This window comes from Epargyreus clarus, unplaced genomic scaffold (genome assembly GCF_041222505.1).
Source record: "Epargyreus clarus isolate Ecla_fem2 unplaced genomic scaffold, WU_Ecla_fem_2.2 ptg000019l, whole genome shotgun sequence".
Lineage (NCBI taxonomy): Eukaryota > Metazoa > Arthropoda > Insecta > Lepidoptera > Hesperiidae > Epargyreus > Epargyreus clarus.
Window position 1 is genome coordinate 7852523 of NW_027332227.1, and position 26153 is coordinate 7878675.

A 26153-nucleotide genomic window follows, 5' to 3' on the forward strand; every position below is an offset into this window, starting at 1 on the left:
GCGATTAACATATATTAACGACGCTACACCCATTCATCGCGATTTTCCCTCATACTATGTGTTGTGTTTGTGGCGAGTGGACGGATAAAATGTGAGGTTATTTTCGTACATAACTCGTGATTTATTTGTGCTAAGAAATACAGGTAGAGCTACGTTTTATTGTTTTTAACAAGTGAATGGGTTTTATTGTGTGCGTTTATTACCAAGAAATTAATGGGATAACACACTTTTCAAAATATTTGTAAGTATAGCTATAATGCGATTTTCTAAACATTTTATAAGAGTTGGATTAATATAATTGAAACTTATTTAAAAGTGTATAGTTTGAAGCATGATTTTTTTTGTGTACCTTAATAAAAATAATTCTTCAGTGTTTTTGATATTCTAAGATTTAATGAAGTTTCTTAGTATTGGTGTGTAATTTTCTGTTAATTCTTTATGCATTTATTTTATGTTGCATTGGTATATGTGGTTGTAAGATTGTTATCTATTTTTAATACGATAGTATAAAAAATAATTATAAATGAAACTTGTAGCTTTTAGCAGCAATAGCAAAATATGTTATTGTTAACGTATCGATATCAAGAAAGTTGAATGTATGACCTAAAGTTATCAAATAACTTTCATAATAGAGAAGTATTCTCTTATAAATAAATCGCTCAAATTTTCTGACAAGAATTTTAGTAATTAAGTAAGTCCCATTTGTAGCAACCAAAACACGACCACGGTATATAACAAACATGAGTTTGATTAACTTCGATTTATAGAAACCAGTATGCAATAATATTGTTAGTAATATTGTGAGTGCATTTGACAGCCGACGACAGAATTGACCTACTCGCTACTCATAAATTGGGGTTAAATAGTGATGCAATACATTGTGCTTTTCAATTGAGATACTCAATTTTTTTAATTATATAGCTTATACAACAAATCCAAATCAATTAACGATTATACCTACTCACACACACATACAGTTTGAAACTTAATGTGTATAAAATAGGAAGTATAACATTATTGTGAATTGTTAGAATATAAAGTAAACATAATCGTAACTACTTATCCGAGGCATTCCAACCAATTTCTCAGGGATAACACTGGATATCTGACAGGACTACATACCTTTTTATTTTTTAACGAGGGGGAAACCTTCAAAAGGTACCCGGTGCCGTGGGAGCGGCACAGGGTTATGTGGGTGTTTTTACCGCACTAAAACCCCCCCGGTGGCCTTCCTCGGCGGTGCGTAGAGGACTCCGGGATCTCCAACGGAACGCAACCGGAGTCCTCTTGGCGCGTTGCCCCGTCGGGCTCCGCCCAGGTGAACTTGACACTCACGACACCATCTGGTGTTCACGACGGTATGTGACCACACATACACACACACTACGCCGTGCGGTTCGAGCTCCCATTCTTGCCGTCCGCAACTCCGGAAGCCCCCTTTTAGTCGCCTCTTACGAGAGGCAGGGATATCGTAGCCCTATTCTGGTCCTGGACGGGACACAGACTACAGGGGCAAGGACTGTATACCTACTCTATGCTTTACCCCTTCTATAAAATAAAAATATATCAAATACCCTTGTTATCAAATAAATAGAATCAAATGGCTAACATCGTAAATAGGGTTGTGAAGATAGCATTTTATTATAATACGAGTAGGTATAGTAAGTATACTGTATTCAACATCGATGTCGACGTTGACTAAATGTATCAATCCTTGCGGATTGCGTCATATGGAAACCATAATTATAGAGTCAGCAATTTGTATTTTTAACAGACGATTCATTATTTAAGGCAACGATTTATCGGCAGAATAGATAAGAGATATACCCTTTAACTTATTACATATTAATGATGCAAGTCTTCGCATTTGCTATAACTGAATGGAACTTATCGGCAATATTTACGTTATCTTTGGATATTTGTGATTTACGATAGTTATGTGAGCTTCGCATAATTTATAGTTACAACGAAGTACAGTCAGTGTAGGTCATTGAAATCATATAACGATTAGATATGTCGTGCTTAATAATATCTTAGTAATATCTCTTAGTTCTCTACCATACATTATATAAATGCAAAATATATGTACCTAAGTAGGTAATTGGAATTACTGTCTGTAACTCTAGCGGTATTTGTCTGTAAATTAAAAACATATCCTTCGTACTTGTTTTGTTATAGGAACCTATGTTATATGTGAAGTAGATACAATTTTACATATTTATAATATAATGTTAAATTGATTTTATGCGGATTTAGCCGACAAGTTTTATATCAATATGCAGATATACGTAATATATTATTGCAGAAGCAATAAGGGCAACTGCTGAAGAGCTGAAGAAGTAGAGCAATTTTTTATTACTAGAAGAATGCAATTTTTTTATAAGCGGTGCATACTTCAGTTCATGTTTAGTTGAATCAATGAATGAAGTTAGAGCTTCATAAAATTAATGTTCCTTAAATTCGCCCAGTAACTAGATCTTCCCAGATACTATTGGACTAAGTATTCAAATAATACAAAATAATATTTTATGCAAACTAAGATATTTAATATATTTAAACTTCATTATACGAAACGAAACTGCTAGGTAGCAAGTGTACAAACAATCGGTATAGCATCTGATAAGTCTAATACTTATATAGATTTGTCTTGTTACAGGCTCCACTCGTGTTATAAATGTTAACTCAAGAGTAAAGTTGGTGAGATAAAGCATCATCATGTACTATTAGATAAAGTGGCAGATAAGGTTATACTGTTAAATCAGGAAACACATGTAATGCCATTAAATCTGAAACAATTGAACGTAAGAGTTGACTGCTCGTGAAAAAAATAAAATATATATTATTTGTGTTCAAGTCAAAGTTGTTCAGTCAATATGGTACGAGGTCTGGTATTTGGAGTTACGGACTATATTATCATGGCTGCAACCATGGTGAGCTCAGTGCTAATAGGTGTTTATTTTCGGTTTAGCGGTGGAAAACAAAAAACAAACGAGGTAAGGACTTTTTTATATAAAGCTAATATAATATTTTAGTCTCGATTGTCGATGTATGTAGGTATGTTGTGGTTGATCTATAGATTTATTATCTATTATCTATTATCACAGATACATCTATCTAATCGGTAGATTTATTTAAATAAGACATTTTTATCTGAGTCCTTAGTCACCCAATTCACGCAGGAATCTCCATTTTAATAGGGAGTTAAATGTTAATGGCTCACTTTCCCTTTCCCTTTTAATATGAAACTGATTGATGTATTCTTAATTTGCAGAATTTAAAAAGTATTGCAGAAGGATCACATTCATATTTCTTTTGCAGGAATACTTACTAGCCGATCGGAATATGTCGATATTTCCCGTCGCAATATCTCTCATGGCTTCGTTCATGTCGGCAATCTCTATCCTCGGAGGGTCCGCCGAAAATTACTATTATGGAATGCAATTCGTTGTCATCAACATTGGCGTGTTCCTTGTCATGCCGATCACCTGTCAATTTTACCTACCAGTATTTTTTGGATTGCAAAAAACAAGCACATATGAGTATTTGGAATTAAGATTCGGACCGAATATACGACTGCTGGCGTCCTTCACGTATACGTTACAAATGTTGCTATACAATGGAGTAGTTTTGTATGCTCCGGCTATTGTACTGGAATCCGTGACAGGATTAGATAGATTTATATCTATTCTAGTTGTAGGCCTAGCCTGCACATTCTATTCCACGCTAGGCGGGATGAAAGCTGTTCTCTTCACAGATGTTCTACAGTCATTTTTAATGCTGGGCGCAGTTATAAGCGTAATTATTTTTGCTTCCGTCCAAGTGGGTTTTGATAAAATACTCACATTGGCCAAGGAAGGTGGACGTCTCAACTTTTCAAAGTGAGTTTCTTTTACAATTTTTTTAGTTTTTGTATTGTGATTATTTACCAAAATACTTTAAAATGTTTAAATTAAGCTTTTGATCATGTAATAATGTTTTTACATCAGTTTTAGTATTGATCCCACGGTACGGCACACTTGGTGGTCACTTGTTATTGGAGGTTTCATCACAAACCTGTCGCTGTACGCAGTCAATCACACCCAGGTAAAATCTTTGTTGAAACTTATTAACAGTAATTACTACATTACTTTGTTGTAAATTTTTAAAAGACTGCTATTATTAGAAACATAGGGGAGCCTAACCGAAATCACTTTTGATATTAATTGATCATAATGGATGTGAGTTGTTTTTTGTTTTAATGGCGAATTAGAAAAACGTAAAAACACAATACAAAAACAAAATACATGACTAGCAACTAAATTTTGGTAAACTTGGTGAATAGTGGCCTAACCTAATAGTTATTTTGTCCAACACGTTCAGATTTGTTGTAAATAGGAACTCTACTGCAGGTACAACGTATCCTCACAGTTAGCACGCTCAGCCGAGCCAAGCAGTGCCTCTGGTGGAGTTGGCCGGTGCTCAGCATCCTAAGCTTATGTACTTGCATAAGCGGACTGGCAATATATGCTGTTTATAAAGACTGTGATCCTCTTGCAGCTGGAGCTATTATTACGGTTAGTGCATTCGTTATTATTTATTTCGTTATTGGTTCTATCGATATTTGATACCGAGAAACTTTTTTTTTTTTATTAAATAGGAGTAGCAGACGAGCATGCAGTCCACCTGATGGTAAGTGGCTACGGCCGCCCATGGACATCTGTAATCAACCCCAGATAGGATTAGATATTCCTACCTGATGTCGGCCACAGATGCGCCGCTACCCCCGAGGACTATGCTGGAACGCCTCGGAAAAGTATGTCTCCCTTACCATACCCTTCAAACCGGAACACAGCAGCGCCTTATACTGCTGTTATAAGGTAGAAATAGGTGGCGGTGGTGCCGTCGGAGCCGAACCACAAAGGGTTCTACCACCTGTTGCATACTTTACAATTCAGTAGCTTAGAAGAGCTCTTTTGTAGATATTCTGCTTTATCAAATTTTCCACCGTAAATATTGAAGAGCATTAATTAAGGATTAGATTTACATTAACACTGAAGTTTTGGCAAGTAGAATCTTTGAAATTCAGGATTATTATATTTTGATATTCATCATAATTTAAACAATGAAAAATAATTAAAGTGGGACTATTACCTACAAAATTTCGATTTCACTTCGTCAACTAGACGACAATGTTTCCTTATTCTACATTCGGTCTCGAACAACAGATTATTATATGTGTATTTTATAAGTAAATTTTAACTCTCCTCACGCTTAACATACTTGCGATTCCCTCTCGTGAGTCCCTTAATTACTTACATAGGCAACCTAATATTTATTAAAATTATTGGCTTGAAAAGTAAACATTAAGGAAACAGTTCGAAAATTTAACGATTCTTTAGGGTTTCATAAGAAAAACAAAAAAACGGATCCCTTATAGTTCTGTTCTATTAGTCTGTTCGTCCGTGTGTCACAGCCAATTTGCTTCAAAAACTAGTGGACGAATTGAGTCCAAATACCAAATTCATATGCTTTTTGATTTAAAATTTCGCAGACTGACCAAATAATGCCGTATTGTGTGGTGAATGCAATGCGTGTGGTGCCAGGCCTAGCAGGACTCTTCGTGGCCGGTATCTTCAGTGCGTCTCTCTCGACGATATCTGCATCATGCAACGCACTTGCCGCGGTATCTCTTTTTGACTACGTGGGCAGGTGGTCTATACTAATATTATAAAGAGGAAAACTTTGTTTGTTTGTTTGATTGTAATGAATAGGCTTAAAAACTACCGGACCGATTTTAAAAATTCTTTCATCATTCGAAAGCTACATTATCCACGAGTAACATAGGCTATATTTTATACGAAATATATTTGAGGCGGTACAAAGTTTGCCGGGTCAGCTAATAATTTATATATAAATGAGGTGTTGCAAATGTATATTGGGGATTTTTATGTTTATTTTATATTGCTGCTAAATACTCAAAGACGAAATATTGTCTATGCCAGTAGTGGAATGATATTTTAATGTATGATGTTGTTACCGGTTTTGATTGATTTGATATATGTATCATACTTTTTTTCAATTTAATTACGTAACACATTATGTATCTTGAGGCTTCATACATCTCGCGAAACTGTAGATTTTTCCCCAATATTTCAAAGCGCGTCTTCTAATCCGTCTATGATGTAATTTAAAAATAACATATACCATAAAAATATAATACCTCAATATAAAAATCTTCACTATATTATTAAGTTTGATTATATCATTTACAGATGGTGTAACGTGAACCCCTCGCATGTCCCCTGGCTTACGAAATTGGCTGCTTGTACATTTGGCCTGTTGTTTCTGGCTCTGGCTTTCCTCGCTCAATTCCTTGGAGGACTCCTTCAGGCAGCTCTTACAATATTTGGGGCGGTCGGTGGACCATTGCTCGGTGTTTTTACACTGGGAATGTTTACTACATATGCTAATGAAAAAGTAAGTAGTAAATGCTCAGTAATATATTTTTAAAGAAATTTGTATTGTTTTTTTTTTATTCTGAATATAATCAAGTATTTATTTTGCTCCTTGATAACATTTTATCGCGCAAAAATTCACACTTAGTACAATTTTGGAGGCTAATAGATATGAACGAGGCAAATGAATAATAGTTATGTTTTCATACTGGATATTTATAGAGTCCATACCTACTTATTTAATAAGTTGTATGTTTTTTAACACAGACCTTTCCTTAAAGCGAGACACAGTTTATAAACAAATCTATACCGATTTTCAGGGTACCTCTGTAGGGTTATTAACTGGAATGGCGTTAACATTGTGGATTAGTTTTGGATATCCACGACCTCCGACACTAAAGCTTCCGATAAGCGTGGAAGGATGTCCGCTTAATATCACAGCACGTATCATCCCTGAGATAGATGCTAGCAAATACTTTTATATGTATAGAATATCTTACATGTGGACCAGTACTGTAAGTACCTCATAATTAAGCATAGCTTTTATCATGTAGTGTTTATCTTCGCCATTTATAGTCATAAGGATATTTGGCTACTACCTACATCAGAATGTCTAGATGTATTTCATCAATCAAAATCAACCCATTACAACCCATTACTATCCTGCTGCGGGGCACGGGTCTCCTCTCATAATGAGAAGGATTAGGCCATAGTCCACCGCGCTGGCCAAGTGCGCATTGGTAGACTTCACATACCTTTGAGATTTCTTTTTATTTTTTTATAAATCTCTCAGGTATGCGGGTTTCCTCACGATGTTTTCCTTCACCGTTCTAATACGCACATAACTTTGAAAAATCGGAGATGCGTGCCTGGGATTTGAACCTCGGAGCTCTCGATCGAGAGGCCGAGTTTCTTAACCACTAAGCTATCAATTGTATGTATTTATGCTAGGATTATTTGTAAAATAATGCCTTATCTTATTTTTATGATGTCTTCTGATTTCTAGGATAGTTATGTACGAGTGATTAATATATAAAACACAAACAGATGTTGTATTAAGTGTTCCATTCATTAAAATATTAAATAAAAAAATGTATTTCATATTAAGAAAGTAATACTTAAGTAGACGAAATAGTACCTAATTATATAAATAGTTAAAAAAAAATATTTTTCGCAAATCATTTTTTAACTTACCTTCATATATTTCAGATTGGTTTTATCTGGGTGTTAGTGATAGGTTCTGTGGTATCTCTATTATGGCGGCAACAGCAACCGTGGCAAAAGGCGGGTAAGAGCCACCCGGACCCAGAATTATTCACCCCGATCCTCGCTAATATTCTTAAGAAGAAAAATAACCAAAAGAAATCTTTACAGGTAAGGAACACTTTATCGCAATGTATAGCTACAAACCTTTTTTGTCCCACTTTTTTTTTATAATATAAGAGTAGCAGACGATTATACGGTCCACCTGATGGTAAGTAGCTACTGTCGCCCATGGACATCTGTAATCAACCCCAGATAGGATTAGCTTTTCTTACCTGAGGTCGGCCACAGATGCGCCGCTACCCCTGAGGACTAAGCTGGAACGCCTCGGAAAAGTCTGTCTCCCTTACCACACCCAAACCGGAACACAGCAGCGCCTAACACTGCTGTTATTATGTAGAAATAGGTGTGGCGGTGGTGCCGCCGGAGTCGAACCACAAAGGGTTCTACCACTTTCAAAACTTCTGGGTACAAGTCTTTTTCACCGCTGAGGAAGATGTGGGTCATATTCCACCACGCTGGCTTATTACGGATTGGTGGAGAGTTAGCGACTAACCCGTTTCAAATTGTTTTTAACCAACCATATGACTTCCGATAATGTCTACCGACGACCAACGGGTTAACGTGGCTCCAAAACACGAATGGGATCATGAAAATTTTGTTATTAATGGTCACCTATCCGACTTCCAACTGCGCCCGATACGTCTCCAATCTATATGAATACTGAGTAAATCCCACAAGCTATTTGAGTATTACTTACCTCGTACTAGCAAAATAATATGTTATTTTCCCTAATTTATAAAAACTACAAACTAGTTCTCGTAGTAGAGGAAAGTAGCACGCGACTTTATCGACTGAAAGACTTCGGCGCTATTAGAAAACTGTTTTATATTTACATTATGAACAACCTGTATAATAAAATTGTATCTTCGTTTGCTATTGCTATTTTTGTTAGAAAACCGTTAACAAACGTTTTTTTCTCACTTTTAGACCGACACAAATAAAGCTCACTGATGTCACTTATAGAAAGCGTTCATATACGCGGGCATATACCTATTTTTGAAAGGTTAGTAAAGTATTTCTAAATATTTTAACTAAGCTCATCATCATGCCATTAAAACAATCCCCTACAAATATGTATGATGGTATTCATATCATGGCATCATACATATTTGTAGCGGATTGTTGCGAAGTAGTATTAATCTTAACTTAATTACACCAATATAACAAAATGTTTAAGCCTAGAAATATAAAATATAAAGATGGTTAAGGTAATAGGGCTCGAACACAAAACTGCGATGCGACGCGATGCGAATTCGCAACGCAGAAAATTGCGATGCGAATTGCTGCGATGCGATATCGTGCGGCGTAGCGTCTCTCAGGGTGACCAACAACAACAACCACTGTGCGATGCGAATCAATTCGCAAGTTCTTGCGATGCGTCGAGGGAGCTCGCAGATTTTTGAGATGCGACGTCGCATCGCAGTTTTGTGTACGAACCCATAAACCGTAATCCAGTAAATCATAGGAAGTAGGCAGTTAGAAAAAGGCTGATTGTTTTGTTGTTACACAGATTCCAAATAGCTTTACTTAAACCGACATAAGTCCTCTGAATAATGAGTTTATAGAGCACAGATAAGCAACTATACTGTGTTATTTGATAAGTAAAATAGATAAATAGTTCAATGCCTTGAAATTGCATGAATCCACAAAAGGATGATTTTATCATTTAGGTATTGTTTATATTATTGACAAGCAAAAAACGTTTTTAGAGAAAATATTCGTATAAATAACGAATACTACGTAATTTACGTAATAAATGAATATTTCAATGATTTTAGGGACATTATAGAACAGAGAAGTGGCAACACTTTATTTACGCATCAATTTCAATTTCCAAAACAAGTTTCATTTTCTTCTTAAGAGTGATCAATCTATGTATTTTACTTATCTAAGACTGTGTTATTAATTTTATTCATGATGCAATACATTTTTATTATTTTTACAGTGATTGCTCCAGAATCCAGTGATAACTAAGTACTTAAGGAAATGACTTAATTTCTGTTCCTACTTAGTAAGCATTTAAATAATTAGTTATATTATATAAGTTTTAACACTATAGAAAAATGACTATAGTCGTCACAATTTAATAGGCCCATTTTGACACATGCCATCGCTACGACACTAAGCATGTGCCACACAAATCGATAACCAAAGAAACCGATTTTTACTACAAATTGATTCCAGCTCCATATCGTACTGTATAGATTACTTAACATTTTGTAAACAGAATACTTGTTTAGTATTTATCTAAATTATCTCAACATTTAATAAAAAAGAGAAATGAAAATAAATTATATCGTAATTTAAAAATTTAATCATTTTCAGAAGATTAAATAACGCATGTCCGTTCTATCGTAACCTGTATTTATTTTCATTTTAACATTCACTAAGAAACAATATCTCTATTATGTTACTGTTGTTTTGATGAAAAAACGATAAAAAAATAATTATTGGTAATATTAAGTTTCGATTATTTGAAAGTTAATCGATTATCGATTATCGAATTTCTTCCGAATGGTTTGAAGCCGCAAGCTCTAGCCGTAAATTGTCGTAAACTGCTAAATTACCCGACTGATATAACATTGCAACGACGACCTATGATACTTTTTGATGTAGGATAAATTGGTTTCTGGACACATTTTAATTGATGTAAAATGTATAAAACAATTTATAGAATTTACTAATTATTCTTGTTAATAAATTATTTCGTAATAATATGTTTTGAAGTATTTGACTTTCCAATTACGTGTTATACGTTCATACAAAGTTAGTTCAATAATTTTATGTCGTTACGATGGCATGTGTCAAAATGGGCCTATTAGATTGCGACGACTATAGATTGCGACGACTATAAGTAAGTAATAAAACATCTGACTGACAATATTTTTTTTATTTCATAACCTCTTAAACTTAAGTACTAATAAGTATTTATAATAACTTGAAATTGATTATGTCTAATTATTTACCAAATGGAGACTTGAAAACTTATTTAATAATGACACATGCACACACTTTTTAAGGCGATAAAAACCCATCTTTATTCTCTAACAACTCTTCAAATCGTCTGTGTAATAATGCGTTCTGAAAATAAAACACAGTTACAGTAAATGTATTATGTAAGAGCTCCCTAGGTAAAGTATAAATTATAGGTACGTACTATATTTTTGATAACAATTCTTTAGCGTTTTGTTATAGTTCATTTTTATTATCCACATACATCTATAATACATATTGAGCACTTTTAGTAGTGTAAAATAAAGTTACATTAGCATCTACAAAGACTTGATTGAACAAGGACCCACAGTACGTTATCCTAATAGTTTCTTACATATTATGAGCTAAAGGCTGACCGCACATTGGCTACTATTATCTGAGCGATAGTTGCATAGGATTTTGTCGCCTAAGTTACCAGCATAAGCTACAAGATCATAAGTTGCATAAGCCACTATCACTTAGGCGTCCAACTTATTAGTTTTAATTAAAACATTTATCAACAGTACTTTGTCTAAGCAATACAAATAGATGCAAATGTTACTAAATAGTAGCCGAACAACTTTTAAGAGTTGCGTTAACCACTACATAAAAACTACTAGTTGATCAATCGCCAGTAGCTAATGGGTGGTCAGTCTTAATATGACGACCCGCGTGGCGGAGCGCTCCCCATACCGGTCTGACGCGCAAAGGGTCCCGAGTTCGATCTCCGGCCAGACAGATATCTTAATGATGGATTTACATTTCTGTTTCTGGGTCTGGGTGTTGTGTATTTGTCTATGGGTGTGTCCATGGCACCCACGATACAGGGAATCTTAGTGTGGGGCTGTGAGTGTAGAAAGCGTTTTAAACGCGTTTATTACTAATAAAAAATATGAATATGGTCCAACTTGGACCAGTTAGCAAACTTAGTCAAAATAGATATCTACCTCTTTCAGAAGTTCATCCTCACGCTCAGCTGCTATTTTGAGCATTTCTTTAGACCGTTCCAGAAGCAAATCCTTTTCTTGTATAGTTCTTTTGAGATTGGATATTTCAGTGCGGTAAGAGTCGAGTTGGCTGCGAGCCTATAAAACCATTAATGTTCTATAAATCATAGAATGCAAATTATAACTAAATTTATATAATTTGGTAGAGTCCTCTATGATTTTATAATTAAAATCATAGTTTTTCAAAGCGTTTTATTGATATTATTACAGTAATAGACTAACGTATATTATTATACTGTTCATCAATGATAAACATTCCATAAATATTATTGAAAACGTGAACTTGTCGCCTAAAAGTTAAAACATGTTAAAAATAATAGACAAAGATAAAGAGAAAAAATAGAACAGGTTTTATAAGGACGATAATACAAATAAAAGCTGAAGTAAGTATATTATAGCATATATGTATATTGTATATGCTTAGTTTTACTAACCTTATCAGTACTACTTCGTCCGCTACCAGGTCTGGAATCGGCGCGTCTTATTGTAGTGCCTGACTTTTGATCCGCTTGCAGCTTGCTCACTAAAGCTGTTTAGTAAAATAACATAAATCAAAATGAACACAAATGACAAGCACTTAACACTCCTAGTGTAGTATAAGCTTTCATCACTTTTTTTATTCAAAATAGGTTCTTTACAGAGCACTTTTTGAATGTCAAACTACCACCACTTCATAAGGTGTTTCGTTATGGAGAAGAAGCGGCGAAAGAAACTCCATAACACACATCTTTTAAAAAAATGGATTTTACAATGTTAAACTTAACCTAATGGTACATGTGGAGCTGGACTACTTCAGACCACACCGTTTTGTCAGTCAAATAATCAGTTAGTTTATAGTACGCTTTTTTACATAGCAAGTCACATTTTTTACTTTTAGACAAAATAACATACAACAAATACAAATACTAAGACTGGGAATAAACAATTTAAATCACCATTTAGATTTATAACTATTAAGATTTCTAACTTTAATAACTATTGGACAGATTGCTATGCTTGCTGAAATTCCGCGATCTTAATCAAGCAATTAGACCACTTGTAGGATGAGGCAATAAATACCAGACAATATCATGGATAATAATTGTGCGTTAAATACTGATTCAAACCTCTTAGCGTCAGAACGGTTTGTTCAAGATCGTTTATCCGTTGTTGGTGAGCAGATGCAGGCGTGGTCTCCAATGAATTCACTCGGAGGGTCAGTTGCATGTTCTCTTCTTTTAGCATATTGCAGTAACTGAAGATTAAATCAATGACAATACATTATATGACACGATTCGTTCATACGAATATATAATAAATATGCTACATTTTTAGAGCCGTTGTCATCGTCACGTTTTTAGGGTTCCGTAGCCAACGGAACATTATTACTAAGATTCCGCTGTCTGTCCGTCTGTTTCTGATTTATATTATTTTTGCTCATGATCAAGATGTAAAGCCACCACTACTTGTATAAGTAGTGGTAGCAACGCACTTGTGATCGGATATATGTAAAGCCCACATAGGTGTTCCCTAAGGCAGCAGTGACCACTTACCATTATTTGGAATAGGTACATGCTCGTTGGCCACGTCAACCTTATAAGTACATGCAAATGGTAATAATATCTGGAGGCACGGCAGTGCTGCCGCCAAGTCGAGCCAAAAAAAGGCGGATATCATAACATAGGATTAACTAATTGTTTGTGAACTTAGCCGTAGATAGACGCTTCCTAAGGAAAATTACAAACATTTTTCATATCTTTTTCTAACTACATAGTACATAATATATTGGTGAAAAAAGGACATACCTCTTCCAATATTCTAATTCCGGTTGTGGATCAGTCGATGTGTTGAGTGGTGTTTTGATTTGCGATTCGAGTAGGGTTGATTCCAATTTTAGTACTTGACCTTTTAATGATGTTATTTCAGCTAACGCCCTTTCATACTCCGAGACTAACGGCTCATTACCCTAAAAAGATTTAAAAAAATGTTTATTATTGAATTTATTGTGTATAAATTATAATAAGCGGATTGTAATTACGATAAATGTAACAAACAATGAGCAATTATGTGTTTCGGTCACGCAGATAATAGTTGAAGTGAATTTGAAATTCTATGAACTAAATCCTTCTTTCTGAGTATTCAAAAATGATAGAACGCTCCATTTTTACCTTATAACTGCAGTGTAATATTAAGTTTTGCTATATACTGTAGCTGGTTTGAAAGGGGTGATTGATGGAGATACTTATTCGAGGCGTCCCATGGTAACCTTCCGCAACGCATGTGTGGGTGACTTCAGGTACGACTACAATGGGAACGATGACAAATTTTGAACTCCCTTTCTATAATGTATGTACATGTCTACTGATTCCAAAAATCGTATTATTTAGGCAATAAATTCAGTACATATTAAATATTAGCATTTTTAAAACAACTTTTGAATTAAGGGCGAATACGCTCACGGGTGTCATGGCGTCCGCGAGTCACGCTTCGATATCCCATAGAAAAGTTCAAGCAATACGGTGACACGCCAAAAAAATGACGTCATTTCGCCCCGATTCGCGTTTTAGACAAGATGGCCGACTGCAGTATTTTATACTTTTATTTTATTGAAATTAAAATGAACCCTACTTTAAAGTTTTTATTAAAACTGGACTATTTTTGAGAATGCTTTCAACATATTGTTTTTAAGTAAATCATTTATTCTTAGATTTTTTCAATACTGTCATCATGCCCATTCTATGTGGGGTTGATTAAAGATGTCCATGATCAGCATATGCCACTTAACATCAGATGAATTTCATACTCCGTTTCTATAATATAAAAAGGTCCTTGCCCAACTACTCTTCAACACGACGACACGCGTGGCGGAGCAGTCACCATACCGGTCTGACGCGCAGAGTCTCCCGGGTTCAATCCCCGGCCAGACAGATATCTAAATGATGAATTTGGGTCTTTGTTTCTGGGTCTGGGTGTTTGTGTATTTGTGTGTGTGTGTCCATAGCACCCACTTATACAGGGAATCCTAGTGTGGGGCTGTGAGTGTAGAAAGCGTTGGCTTTTAACAGCAAATAGTAATGAGTGACGTCAAAAGTTACCTTTTCCGCGACTTCAAGTGCAGCAATATGCCGCTGTTGCGCCTGTATGCGATCGAGAAGCGCACGTGTGGACACCGGCGGCGGTGAACTACTGTAGTCGCTCCGGGACGTCATCTTCTCTGGACGCTCGTCCTCTTGCTTCTCTATTGCTGAGCTGCGTTCACCTGAAACAAAGCGAGATTTTACATCTTGTTATAATAAAACATCGTCATTGAAACATTTTTGCTTCACTGCTGGGCGCGGGTTTTCTCTCAGAATCAAAAAATATAAGCCAGATTCCACTACATGCTACTACGTTCTCGGACGTTCTACATTCGGCAATGATAAAAGTGTAATAGTGAAATTACAACATTTTAACAATCAAATAGAACAAAATCAAAGAAACAAAATCAAACACAAAACTTTTTTCTAAATCCAAATTGAATTTACACTCCATACATTTTCATAGTCATTATAAGAAAATTAACTGAGCAAGCTAAACAATATTTGCATTTATTAATATCCTCACATCATTAAATAATGTAAATACTAAAGTTACTCACTCTTCAGTTCAGAGAGTTTTGCTAGAAGAACACGTTTTTCTTTCTCAAGGCGTGCTAAAGCAGACTTCGCAAGATTGAGGCTCGTTTCCAGTTTCTTCTCTTCTTGACATTTTTCTTCGTAACGTGCTTGCCATCGGTCTGCTGCCTGTTGCGCTCTGTAGTAAATTCATTCAATTCAGTCCGTAATGTTCATATAAATGTTCTACATAAAAATGTTTATTGAACTCTTGAAAATACTTGTAACCAAAATAATACGATTTTTATAATGTTACTTAAATAAAAAAATGTTATTTTATATCACGGCGTGCGTAAATGGACGTTTTACGCACGCTTCGCGTGCGCAAAACCCCCATTTCCGACCCCGTAATATAAAATTTTATACAACACGCGGACGAAAAATGTTTTTCTGACTCGTGTGATTGCAGTCCTCGCCTGCGGCTCGGCCTGCAAACTCACACTTGTCAGAAAAAAAATTTTCGTCCTCGTATTGTAATGTACTATTTGATAATTATCTAGATTCTAAACAAAAATGTCTAAGTAGGTATTACATTCTTAGCACATTGTTTGATATCTTCTGAAGTTCTTTGATTGGTGACAAAAAATATATTCCTGGAATAATTATTTTGAAACTTGTGAAAACAGATATTATTGAAGTTATTCTGAAATAAAACCAAATTAGTAACATTCGATTTTCTCTATATAATCGAATCAGAAATGTGCAGACCTTTTCCACTTATCCCAAACAGCCACAGTGGAATGAGCGTCACGGCGTGCACTGGTGAGTTGAGCCTGGAGGGTCGCGATCTTGTTCTGTAGAGCCGCAGATTCAGCTGTAACCACCTTATGGCCTGAAGTTGTTCTAGAATGATGATACTTTAATTATTAACTATACCCGAAAATTCGGGGTGAGGTTCTCAAATAACTGGTACGGATATATTTCTTTATGTTGTAAGTTGTAAAGTTGAAAAAACAATTTTTTAAATAAGTTCGAAAATAATCCGTTTATAAACTCCGTTGTCATATTTTAATTTTGGTATATTATTATATTATTCAAATAGTTATTTCAACACTTTATTATCAGCCTAACCATACAACAACACGTGTTCTGGACATATACGTGAAAAAGACTTACATACGAAATACTTGGTTCTTAAGATTTTGCGCGTCAAGTCGAGCTCTTCTTTCTCTGGCCGCGACTGCCTTGATTTGTCTCCGCAAGATAGCGTTCTGTTTACTCATTAACTGTTTTTCTCGACGTAACCGCTCAATGAGAGGTTCATGCCTGAAATATTTATTTTTGTCATAATTTACTAAATATTTGATTATGTACTCAAAACATTGCCTCACTATTATTATATACCAAATTGCAGTAGAAGTGGTAGGCATCTTCATATAATCGTCCTGGAAATCTTGAAAGTCGATAACTGATTCGAATTTCAGTTCCAATCTTTCAGAACCCTGCGGCGAAACCGCATCGCTCGCTTCCTCTACTTCCACGATAGCGGAGAGATCGAACCCAGGATCGTTTATTGAGAGCATCGTCTGCATACTCATTACTTGAGTCTAAAATCAAATTGGAAAACACAGAATAACTCAAACTTCCAATCATTTTGTGTTACGTAACTTTCTCTGGTATTTGAAATATTTTAGTTTTGTTAGTATTTTGTGTAATTTTTACAATAATTCTATTGCGTAAAAGTCAATATTTTAAAAAATTATAAAGATAATCTTGAAGAAGAGAATTCAAATACCTACTTATCTTTTTTTTTTTTTTATATGTAATCTAACGATAAGGCAGACGGGCTACCTGATGGAAAGCAGTCACCGTCGCCTATGGACATTTGCAACACCAGAGGAGTCGCCAATGCTTCGCCGGCTTTTCGTTCGTTCGTTTTAATGGACCGTTTAAGTTTGATGTTAGAGACGATATTATTTAACTTACGGTTATTTATTTAAATGATATAATTAACCTTATGGTTGTTTATAGAAATGATATTATTTACCTTAAGGTTATTTACAACAGTCCGTAGTTGTTCAATGTGGGTATCCTTATCGGCTAGCTGCTTAACGTACAGAGCTTTTTGTTCTGTCAAGCGAGACCGCAATTCAAAATGCTCCCGTTGAGTTTCGCCCAGTTGAGAGAGCCAGTGTTGATTCTCCGCCTTATACGATTCTACCTAGTAACGTAAATGGAATTATTAATTGGCTTAATTGAAAAATGACCGACTTCTATGTCACTACAAAGTAAAAAATAATTCAAATAAATGGTGGCTTAGTAAATGTTTATGAAGTCGGCGCTCAATATATTTCGTTGGATAACGGCGTAAGCAGCGCGTCCAGTATGAGCGTATAGATACTCAATACATATTCATTTTAAGTTTTATGAGAATTGGGCGGGCAGAAGGCAAGTTATCATAAAATATGTAAAAAGTGGGGGTAGTGATGATGAATTCCACCCCATAACTCAAAGTTCTAATCATTCGATAATACCCATGTCAAGGTAGAAAAGCACCGCAATGAAAAAAAGAAAATTGAATTGGGTTAAGAAATACTCGAGTTATTCAAGTTTATAAGGTTGTTCCAAATTTCCGGGAAAACTGGCGAACATTTTCAAATTTCCTCGAAATGGGACCCCTTGTGAAACTAGCCGCATACTTTGGTGTTTGAATCATGTCGATCGGTCGGAAAAAATCACTAAACATACATAAAAAAAAAACGGATCGAATAGATAACCTCTTCCTTTGGTTAGTCGGTTGAAAATAAGTAATGGTTCTAATTTAGTATGATAGTAAAGTTTTAAAGTTGATTCATGATTTTTTTTTTAAATGTCGGTTTAAAATTTTTTATTGATGTTCTAATGATATTCTTCTGACTAATCATCGCAGAGCTTAAACTACTGAAGCTAAACAAAAGTTTAATTTTAAATTTAACACCCACTAAGAAAGGATTGTTTTATATTCGACCCCTAAATGAGCTTGTAGACAGCGCGCATGCAATCGCGGGTAACAGCTGGTAAATAATAAAACAATACAAATAATAGCGAATAAGAAAAATGAGCTACAGAAATTGTTGTACTTACTTCGTCATTATGTCTTTCTTTTAATTGCAGACTCAGTTGTTCCATTTTCGACAGTCTTTCAGAAGCCAAATCTTTCCAACGATCGAGTTCACTTTGAGAAGTTGTTCTACAACAATAATATAAGTTTTTTTGATTTACTTCTTTCAAAGAAAAACCATGTAACAATATAAAGTCCAACGGTAGTCACTAACATTTCTGTTTTGTAGTTATCCAAATTACTTTGAAGTTTAAAACACTTATCTTCAAGTTCCGTCATCTTCCGAATATATTTACTAACAGCCTCCTTAATAACGTCTTCGTCGTTCGTTCCTCTCCTGTAATAAATAAATGATTAATAGTTAATTTCGCAGAGACAGCGTTATATTAGATAAGCTATAATGTTATCTGATAGCTCACACCCAAAAGTGATTGATGACCTAAAACGTTAGACGTCAGAAGCCTATAAGAGATTTTTTCTAAAATCATCCCACTTTTTAATGTGAAGGTCATTGTAGCACGAAATAAAAATTAGGCTTAATACAAACAATATTACCCCTCTAGTTGCGTTTTCAAAACGAATATTTTTTCGTGTAAATCTTTCACAGCTCTTGAATATTCTTCCCTTTCTTTCTTAAGTAATTCTTTGTATTCAGTTATTACAGTATTCTTATCATTTTCTAATTCTTTAAGCGTTTGTAATAAATTGTGATTTTCTTCCATGCATGAAGTTTTTTCTTGAAGTAATTGAGCAAGGTTATTTTTAAAATCATCTATTTGATTTTTAAATGTTAGAATATTTGATTGTAATGATTTGATTAAACCATCCTTTTGATTATGTGAATCTGTCAAATTTTGTATGGTATAATTTGATATATCTTTTTGTTCATTTACAACAGATAATTGTTGTGATATACGACGTAATTCTGTTCTAACATTTTCGGACCTTTCAGTTTCTCTTTTGAGTTCTGTTTTAAGATCATTTATATGATACTGTAATTCTTTTATTTTGTAATCTTCTCCAGTTTGTATAACTTTTGTACTTACTTGTTTTTCATTTATAAAATTCGTTTGAGTCATAACATTTGTAACTGGTGATTTTTGTACCATAATCTTATCTGCATGAATTGTCTTTTCTTTAGAAACTTTATTATGATTCGTTGCGTTACCTATGTCATTTTTTTCATGCATTTGAGGTTGCTTAACAAACTTAGATCCAGGAAGCGTAAAAGTAAGATTTTCTAAAACAATAATTATGAAAATATAAATATGGCATGAGTTTTTTTTCGTAGAAAAGGCGTAGAAATAGCTTGAGCACGGATCACGCATTTTTAGAAGTTTCATAAAGAGATAAGTACAAGAGAAACGTTTTTCTATGTTCATATGTACTCGTAGCTTGGTGGCCTATGGATGGATCCATCTGACCGTGACAGGAGATTTTAGTCCAGTAGGAGATCAGTTCTTTAAGAAAGTTATGACACTTAATAAAGTAAAAAAGAATGGGAAATAATAAAATAATTACTTAAGCTAGTACTGTCATCGTCTGATGGAATGTCTTCTAAATCCATACTGCTACTAGATGCGTGTTTGTCTTTATAAATTTGGTTATCGCTATTATTTACAGGCACATTTTTGTCTGCAGTAGATATTTTTTGTCCCTGATTAATAAGAAGAACTGTTCTCTCCAGTACATTACAGCGTTCCAAGATATTTTTTCTCGACTCTTCAAGCATTTGTATTTTTTTGTTACAAAGATCCAGTTCATGTGTTTGTATTTTGTTCTGAAAAGATTATGTACTTGTATATAATTCATGATTCATTAACTTCATAGACCTACATATTTATCGAGAACCAACCGTTATAATGTTACTTAAATCGTCTTGACAAATATTTTCATTTTTGAGGCCTCGCGATTTAGCGGTTTCTAAAATTTGGTTGTAAACGCTGTGTTTCATCATAAGGTTTAATCGTAAATCTTCAATCTCTTCTAATTTTTCATTAGCAGCATATGTTTTTTTATTTAGCTCCTCCTTATTAGTGATATAACTCTCAATAGTGCAAAGTGGTAAACTACCTTGGTATTCTTGCCTAAAAATCTGTAAAACCTCAAACATATTCCTGTGAAAATAATATAAGACAAATTTAGCAAACACAGCAAAGAATTGATAAAAATATAAAATCTTTTTTTTTAAATTGAACTACCTGAATTTATTTTCACACGAAAATATGTAGTAATCCAGAACTTTTTGTCGAGTCCGAATCATATTTTCTGCTTCATCTCTTAAATGTTTTTCTTTATTTAAAGCTAGGGTTAATTCTTCTATCTTCTTATTATACTCAGATGATTGCAAATGGGCAATTAATATTTCGCCACTAAGCCTTGTAAAATAGGTATAAATATTAAAAACACCACATTATTCATTGTCATTATTAATTTATTATTTAAATATTTACCTTGCAATTATTGCTTTATTGTCTCCAGCTGATTGCAAATCGAGAATTTGGTGACGCAATAGATTTATTTCGATGTCTGAATTAATTTTGCTCTGCTGCTTATCATGCAACTTAAAAAAATATGTTATGTAATTGTACATGGTTGATGTAAAAATATATATTCTCGTATAACATAACTCAATAAATAAATAAATACCTTCAACAAAGTTGTTTCGAGTTCAGTTTGAATCCTTTGATTTTCTTGTTTGATTATTCTGTTTTCTTCACGGAGTTTAAATATTTCTTGTTCAAAAAAGTTTTCTTCTTTATTTACTTTTGAACCTATTAAGTTGTCACTAAAACGAAATAGGTAATTGCTAATGGAAAATCATGTTAATAACAAATTAGGAACTAAAATTTTATATTTACATTATTTTTCCAGTTGAGATTTGAATTTCTTCGTTCTTTTTCTGCAAAACGTCTAAATGAGTGTTTTTGTTGCTTAATGCTAAAGTTAATTGTTCCAATTGTTTTTCATTAATAGTTTTTTCTATACCTTCTTTAGATTTTTCCTCTTTATTATTCTTATCTTCTGCTGAAAAAAATAAAATACTTATTTCATATGTACAATGTATCTACGTACAATTATGCACTATATTTCTATTTTTTAATTTGTTAAATACATACGTCTATCTACTAATTCTTTCTGTAACGAACTCAGTATATATAACTTATCTTCTTGTAATCGTTTTAAGATATCACTTTTTTCTATATGACTGTTAACAAAACTTTCTGCAGCATTTCTGTATTTTGTAATATATTCGTTAAGGGCGACATTTTGTTCCCAAAATAAATTAGCTGGTACGCAATTTCGGAGTTTATCAGTAAGATTAATGTTAAAAACTATTAAGCTCTGAATATGAGATTCATAATCAGAAGCCTCTAACATCATTTGTCGCTTACAATCTGAATATTCATTTTTAATATTTTCATTTTTCGTTCTGATATGTTTGTATGATTCTTCTAAATAAGCCATTTTTCTTTGCCATACAGTAACATCAGGGCTACTGAGTAAGCCAGGCGATTGAACACTAGTATCATCATCTGCATTCTGTTGCAATTGTGATTTTAGATTTTCTATTTCTGCTTTGTAATTTTCTTCTTGAATTATCCATTTATTGTGATCATCGGCCGCAGTTATCGCTAATGATGTGAGTTTATCATATAACATTTTAAATTTCTCTTGAAAATAATGTAATCCTTTTCGTAGCTGTTTTTCATATTGAATATTTCTTTTTGTAATCAAACTTTCTACTGCAGATTTATTGTTATAATCAATATTGCCTTCAATATCGTTCATCCAGTAACCAAATTCGTTTAAATTTCTGTTTCCTACATCGAAGAAATTATCCTCTGGTATTTTTTGTTCTTTTTTGTCCAACTCTATCTCAGCTATTTTTTGCTCTAACTCTGATGATTTTTTACATTCTTTAGATAGTTTTGTCATTACTTCATATGTTTCTTTCCTGCAAAAATTTATAAGAAACGTTTTCATTAGCAAATTGTTTTATTAATTAAAGAAATATATGTTTACATAACAGAATAATAAAAAATAAACACTGCAGAATACTTATTTAAATACTGACCTGGATTCATGAAGAGCAGTAAGAAGCGCATCCTTGCCTCCTACAGCGGCTTTCAAGTCCATCACTGCTGCCATGTGTGGTGCAAACCAACCAGCTGCGTGTCGTGCGTCCAAAGAATGGCAAACAGCTTCCAAACTTGGGCAGTTTAATGATAATATTCCCGATGATGTAGTACCTTCAAAAATGTGAAATTAGATTTTCCAACTTTGTCAATTTATAATTAAGGGGATGTAACAATACTTACTGTTATCTTTCAAAAATTCTAATATTTCTTTGAGTCCAATACGTAGCCCTTCATTTTCTTTAATAATTGCTTGTATATCAGGATCTTGGGTAGTAACTATATTTTCTGATTTACTGTCGGCTCCTTTTCCCAATCTGAAGATTTACAGATTTTTATTTTGCATATAAATCATGTACGACAAGTTATATTTGTAATATAAAAGTGAAATATATACTTAGATTCAGCGCTGTCTTCGGAGTCATTTTCATTACATTCCTTGAGAGTTTCAGTGATTTTTTCGTTGTTGCAACCAAACTTATTTAATAACTTTATTAGTTTAGCTATTTTACTATTTTTGATTCTATTATCAATTTCAACGGAAACTAGTTTATTTTCATTTTCACGCATTTGTTTCTTAATATGTAATATACTATACTCCATGTCCTGATATTTCTTTAAAATTCCTTGAGTAGAAACTTTGCATTCAGAGGGAATATTAAGTTTTTGCCTGGAATGATCAAATTATTGAATTTATAGGGTAGTTAAATGAAGTATTTTTTTATATAAGAAATACTTATACCTTAACGTTTCATTTTCAAGTTGCAATTCATCATTACGCTGTGACAAATTATTAATTTCAATCACTAAATTCTTTATCCCTTCATCTTTCGCTTTTAATTGCCTCTTTTTATATTTCAAGTCTTTTAATAACGTGTTGACACCTTCTTCGGATTGTACTAGTTGTAGCTGCGATGCTATATTCGCTACCTGAACAAAGAGTAATTTACAACTTTTAATATTAATAAGAGTTTGAAATAAGCAAATAAGAAAACATGTTTGATATATTTAACAATTCCTCACTTCTTTTTCCCTAATTGCAACCATTTCTTCAGCAGATTGAAGGGCAATTGTCATATTCTTTAGTTTATTTCTTAATTTCGTGATCATACTTTTTTCTTTTCCATCATCACTCTCATTTTTGTTTTCATGAATAGATAAATCCGGACCCTCTTCGATTTCTTTTAGCCGATCTTTTAGCTGTTTATTCTCTGTTTTTAAAATCTGAATCAAATTTGCTGACTGCTCTATTTCATTTGACGCTTCTATTAACTTATCTTGTAACTCTTTAATTTTTGGTTCTTCTGGATATTTCTTTTCTACCTTAATAAAAATAAGCAGATATGAAGTTTTAATTACATTGTAATACGAATATATAATCTTCAACACGATGATGAACTTACTTTTGGAGACGTAGATGGCTTCGAAGCTATTTTAAGATTTTCCTTTAACTGTTTATTTTCAGATGATAAACGTTCTATGTCATTTTTATGCGATTTTATTAAAATCTAAAAAAAATGTATATTCGTAACAGGTAAGAATTAAAAGTATAGTCCATTTATAATGAATAATATATATCGATACATTAAACAATACCTTCAGTTGTTGGATTTTTGACTTAACATCTTCTTGTATACAATCTTTACTTGTGTCTTTGGTGTTAATTTCTTTTTTCAAGGATTCTATTTCTACTAATAGTTGAACTTTCGATTGTTCACATTTTCCAAGTGCTTCTGTAATTTTCGTATATTAGATAGAGTATTTTTTTCTAATTAGGCTGTAAATATTTACATTCAAACAAACCTTTTAATTGGTTGCATTCGCTGTTAATAGAAAATAGCTGTTCAGTTAAATTTTCTAATAATTGAGTAGCTTCTTTTAATTTATCTTTAAGCTGAGACAACTTATCCTTTAATTTAAAATTCTCTTCTTCAAGTACCTGAAAATTGTCGTTGTTAAACTTATCATAAATATAAACTAATTTAAAGTTATAGTATACAGTATACAGGGTGAATCTCCATAATGTGCACATATTGAAACAGGTGAAATTAAACCGCATTTTGTCGACAAAAAAAAATATAAAAAAATAAAAAAACTTTTTTTGTGGGTTTTACGACCTTTTGAATTTTTTTGGGAATTGTGCACCTGAAGTAAATAAATTCACCCTGTATATTGTTTATTTTTATAACATAACAATAGTCATTTGGCAGATACAAACAAATTAGTTACATTATGTAACATTCTTACTTTGACGTCAGCCAGTAATTTCCTGATGTGTCTATTCTTCTTATAAATCTCATTTTCTAATTGAGCCGTGGCATTCATTTCTGATAAAGGATCACGACTAGATTCGCTCTCTCTATCTAACTCAATTTTATTTTCTTCATATTTGTTTTTACGATCTTCTAACTCAGCTATTTCGGAATGTAATTGCTGTAAAATTTCTTTGTTTGCCTTAATTACTTCTTCTTGATGAGTTATTGTTTCCAGGACGCTATCAGAACTTCTGGTGGGTGACTCTGAATACGGCAATAAAATTTAATTACATAGTTCAGAGTTGTTATAGTCAGAGTTCGGGAGAAAATAAAATAATATAATAAAAAAATACAACTTACCAGTAAGCGTACTTTTTATCTTTTTCTTACCACCTTTTCTGTTTCCTTTTTCTATTTCTCCCATTAAGTTGTTTACCTTAGAATATTTTTATAATGTAACAATTAAAGATTCAGTTAAGACACGGTGTAAACAGGAAAATCAAATTTAAATATCAAATTATATCATTTGCCAAATATAGCCATAATATAATAAATTATGTACGTAATATTAAAGTACCTGCTCGCTTTTGTACTTCAATATATCCTGGGCAAGTCGAAATAAAGTTTTGAGGTCTGTAAAGTTGAGTTCGATATCGTCTGCTTCCATCCACGACAAACTTTCACAAAGCTTCTCTTTGTCCGCTTGCATCAGTTCCCTCTGGGAGAAACTCAAAATTTCCCTCCAATCTGTTTCCACCATTTTTGTTTACTTTTTAATAAACACTTGATTCTTTATTATTTTAATATGCCCGATTTTTATAATTATAAATTATGTAACAAGAAACAGAAATGATGTGGACAAATATCAAAAGTAGAGAAACGAAGTTATTGACTTCGTAGATTGATTTGTTGTTACATAGTTGCTAGGCAACGACTTTATGCTGACGGATACGACCACAGATATTAAATAAAACTTGTAAAATAATGTTTTACCTTCAGCAATAGTATTTATAAAATGGATTGGCGAATAAATAATAATACTAAAATGCCTTAATAAATTAATTTTTGTGTTCTTCGTAGTTTTTGTATACAATGGAATCTTAATAATTCAATTCTACTTTTTTGATTTCAATAATATTCAGATATAGTATATTTCAACTAGAGTGCTGTTAAAGCATCCTAATTGAAACAAATTGATTGTAATGGACCCGGACTTATCAGTACAGTACATACGAGTAAGTAATTAGGTACAGAGAAGCGATTGACTCAATTGACTTAATTATGTGAGATTGTTAACATTCTTTTATTCATTATTATTTTTATTAAATTTATACCAAATAAATTTAA

At 33.3% G+C, this 26153-nt stretch overlaps 2 protein-coding genes across 4 annotated transcripts; one reads left to right on the forward strand and one right to left on the reverse strand.

Moving 5' to 3' along the window:
* LOC140750365 (putative sodium-dependent multivitamin transporter) lies at positions 1–10641 on the forward strand. Of its 3 annotated transcripts, none has more exons than XM_073083844.1 (12): positions 3–241; positions 2657–2993; positions 3319–3878; positions 3987–4083; positions 4389–4553; positions 5531–5688; positions 6252–6456; positions 6755–6949; positions 7644–7808; positions 8688–8763; positions 9706–9832; positions 10616–10641. In XM_073083844.1, exons 2-10 carry the CDS (start codon positions 2874–2876, stop codon positions 8709–8711), a joined length of 1689 nt encoding a protein of 562 aa, XP_072939945.1. In that variant the 5' UTR covers positions 3–241; positions 2657–2873; the 3' UTR covers positions 8712–8763; positions 9706–9832; positions 10616–10641. The 3 variants fall into 3 exon arrangements, with proteins under 3 accessions (XP_072939947.1, XP_072939945.1, XP_072939946.1); XM_073083845.1 differs by having other exon boundaries at positions 25–143; XM_073083846.1 differs by lacking the exon at positions 8688–8763 and having other exon boundaries at positions 1–241.
* Positions 10638–25682, reverse strand: LOC140750368 (centrosomal protein of 290 kDa). The gene is made up of 32 exons (XM_073083852.1): positions 25384–25682; positions 25167–25242; positions 24799–25070; positions 24355–24490; positions 24148–24284; positions 23955–24059; positions 23575–23874; positions 23294–23481; positions 22949–23221; positions 22735–22868; positions 22491–22665; positions 21532–22370; positions 21274–21439; positions 21062–21200; positions 20866–20975; positions 20614–20790; positions 20268–20529; positions 19934–20192; positions 18968–19652; positions 18627–18749; positions 18436–18541; positions 17360–17533; positions 16717–16919; positions 16489–16638; positions 16081–16215; positions 15357–15511; positions 14815–14978; positions 13525–13685; positions 12847–12974; positions 12175–12269; positions 11681–11818; positions 10638–10841 (listed from the first exon to the last, which is right to left on the reverse strand). Exons 1-32 carry the CDS (start codon positions 25564–25566, stop codon positions 10776–10778), a joined length of 6414 nt encoding a protein of 2137 aa, XP_072939953.1. The 5' UTR covers positions 25567–25682; the 3' UTR covers positions 10638–10775.
* Positions 25683–26153: the final 471 nt, after the last annotated feature.

Excerpts from the sequence above, each read along its gene's own strand:
- LOC140750368 (XM_073083852.1), bottom strand. The coding sequence starts at position 25,566 with ATGGTGGAAACAGATTGGAGGGAAATTTTGAGTTTCTCCCAGAGGGAA. Across the intron at positions 22,666-22,734 it reads AGAATTTTTGAAAGATAACA|GTACTACATCATCGGGAATA; the intron begins GTAAGTATTGTT and ends ACATTTTTGAAG. Across the intron at positions 10,842-11,680 it reads AGGATGAACTTCTGAAAGAG|AACGCATTATTACACAGACG; the intron begins GTAGATATCTAT and ends TTTTATTTTCAG.
- LOC140750365 (XM_073083844.1), top strand. The coding sequence starts at position 2,874 with ATGGTACGAGGTCTGGTATTTGGAGTTACGGACTATATTATCATGGCT. Across the intron at positions 2,994-3,318 it reads GAAAACAAAAAACAAACGAG|GAATACTTACTAGCCGATCG; the intron begins GTAAGGACTTTT and ends TTTCTTTTGCAG. Across the intron at positions 6,457-6,754 it reads CTACATATGCTAATGAAAAA|GGTACCTCTGTAGGGTTATT; the intron begins GTAAGTAGTAAA and ends ACCGATTTTCAG.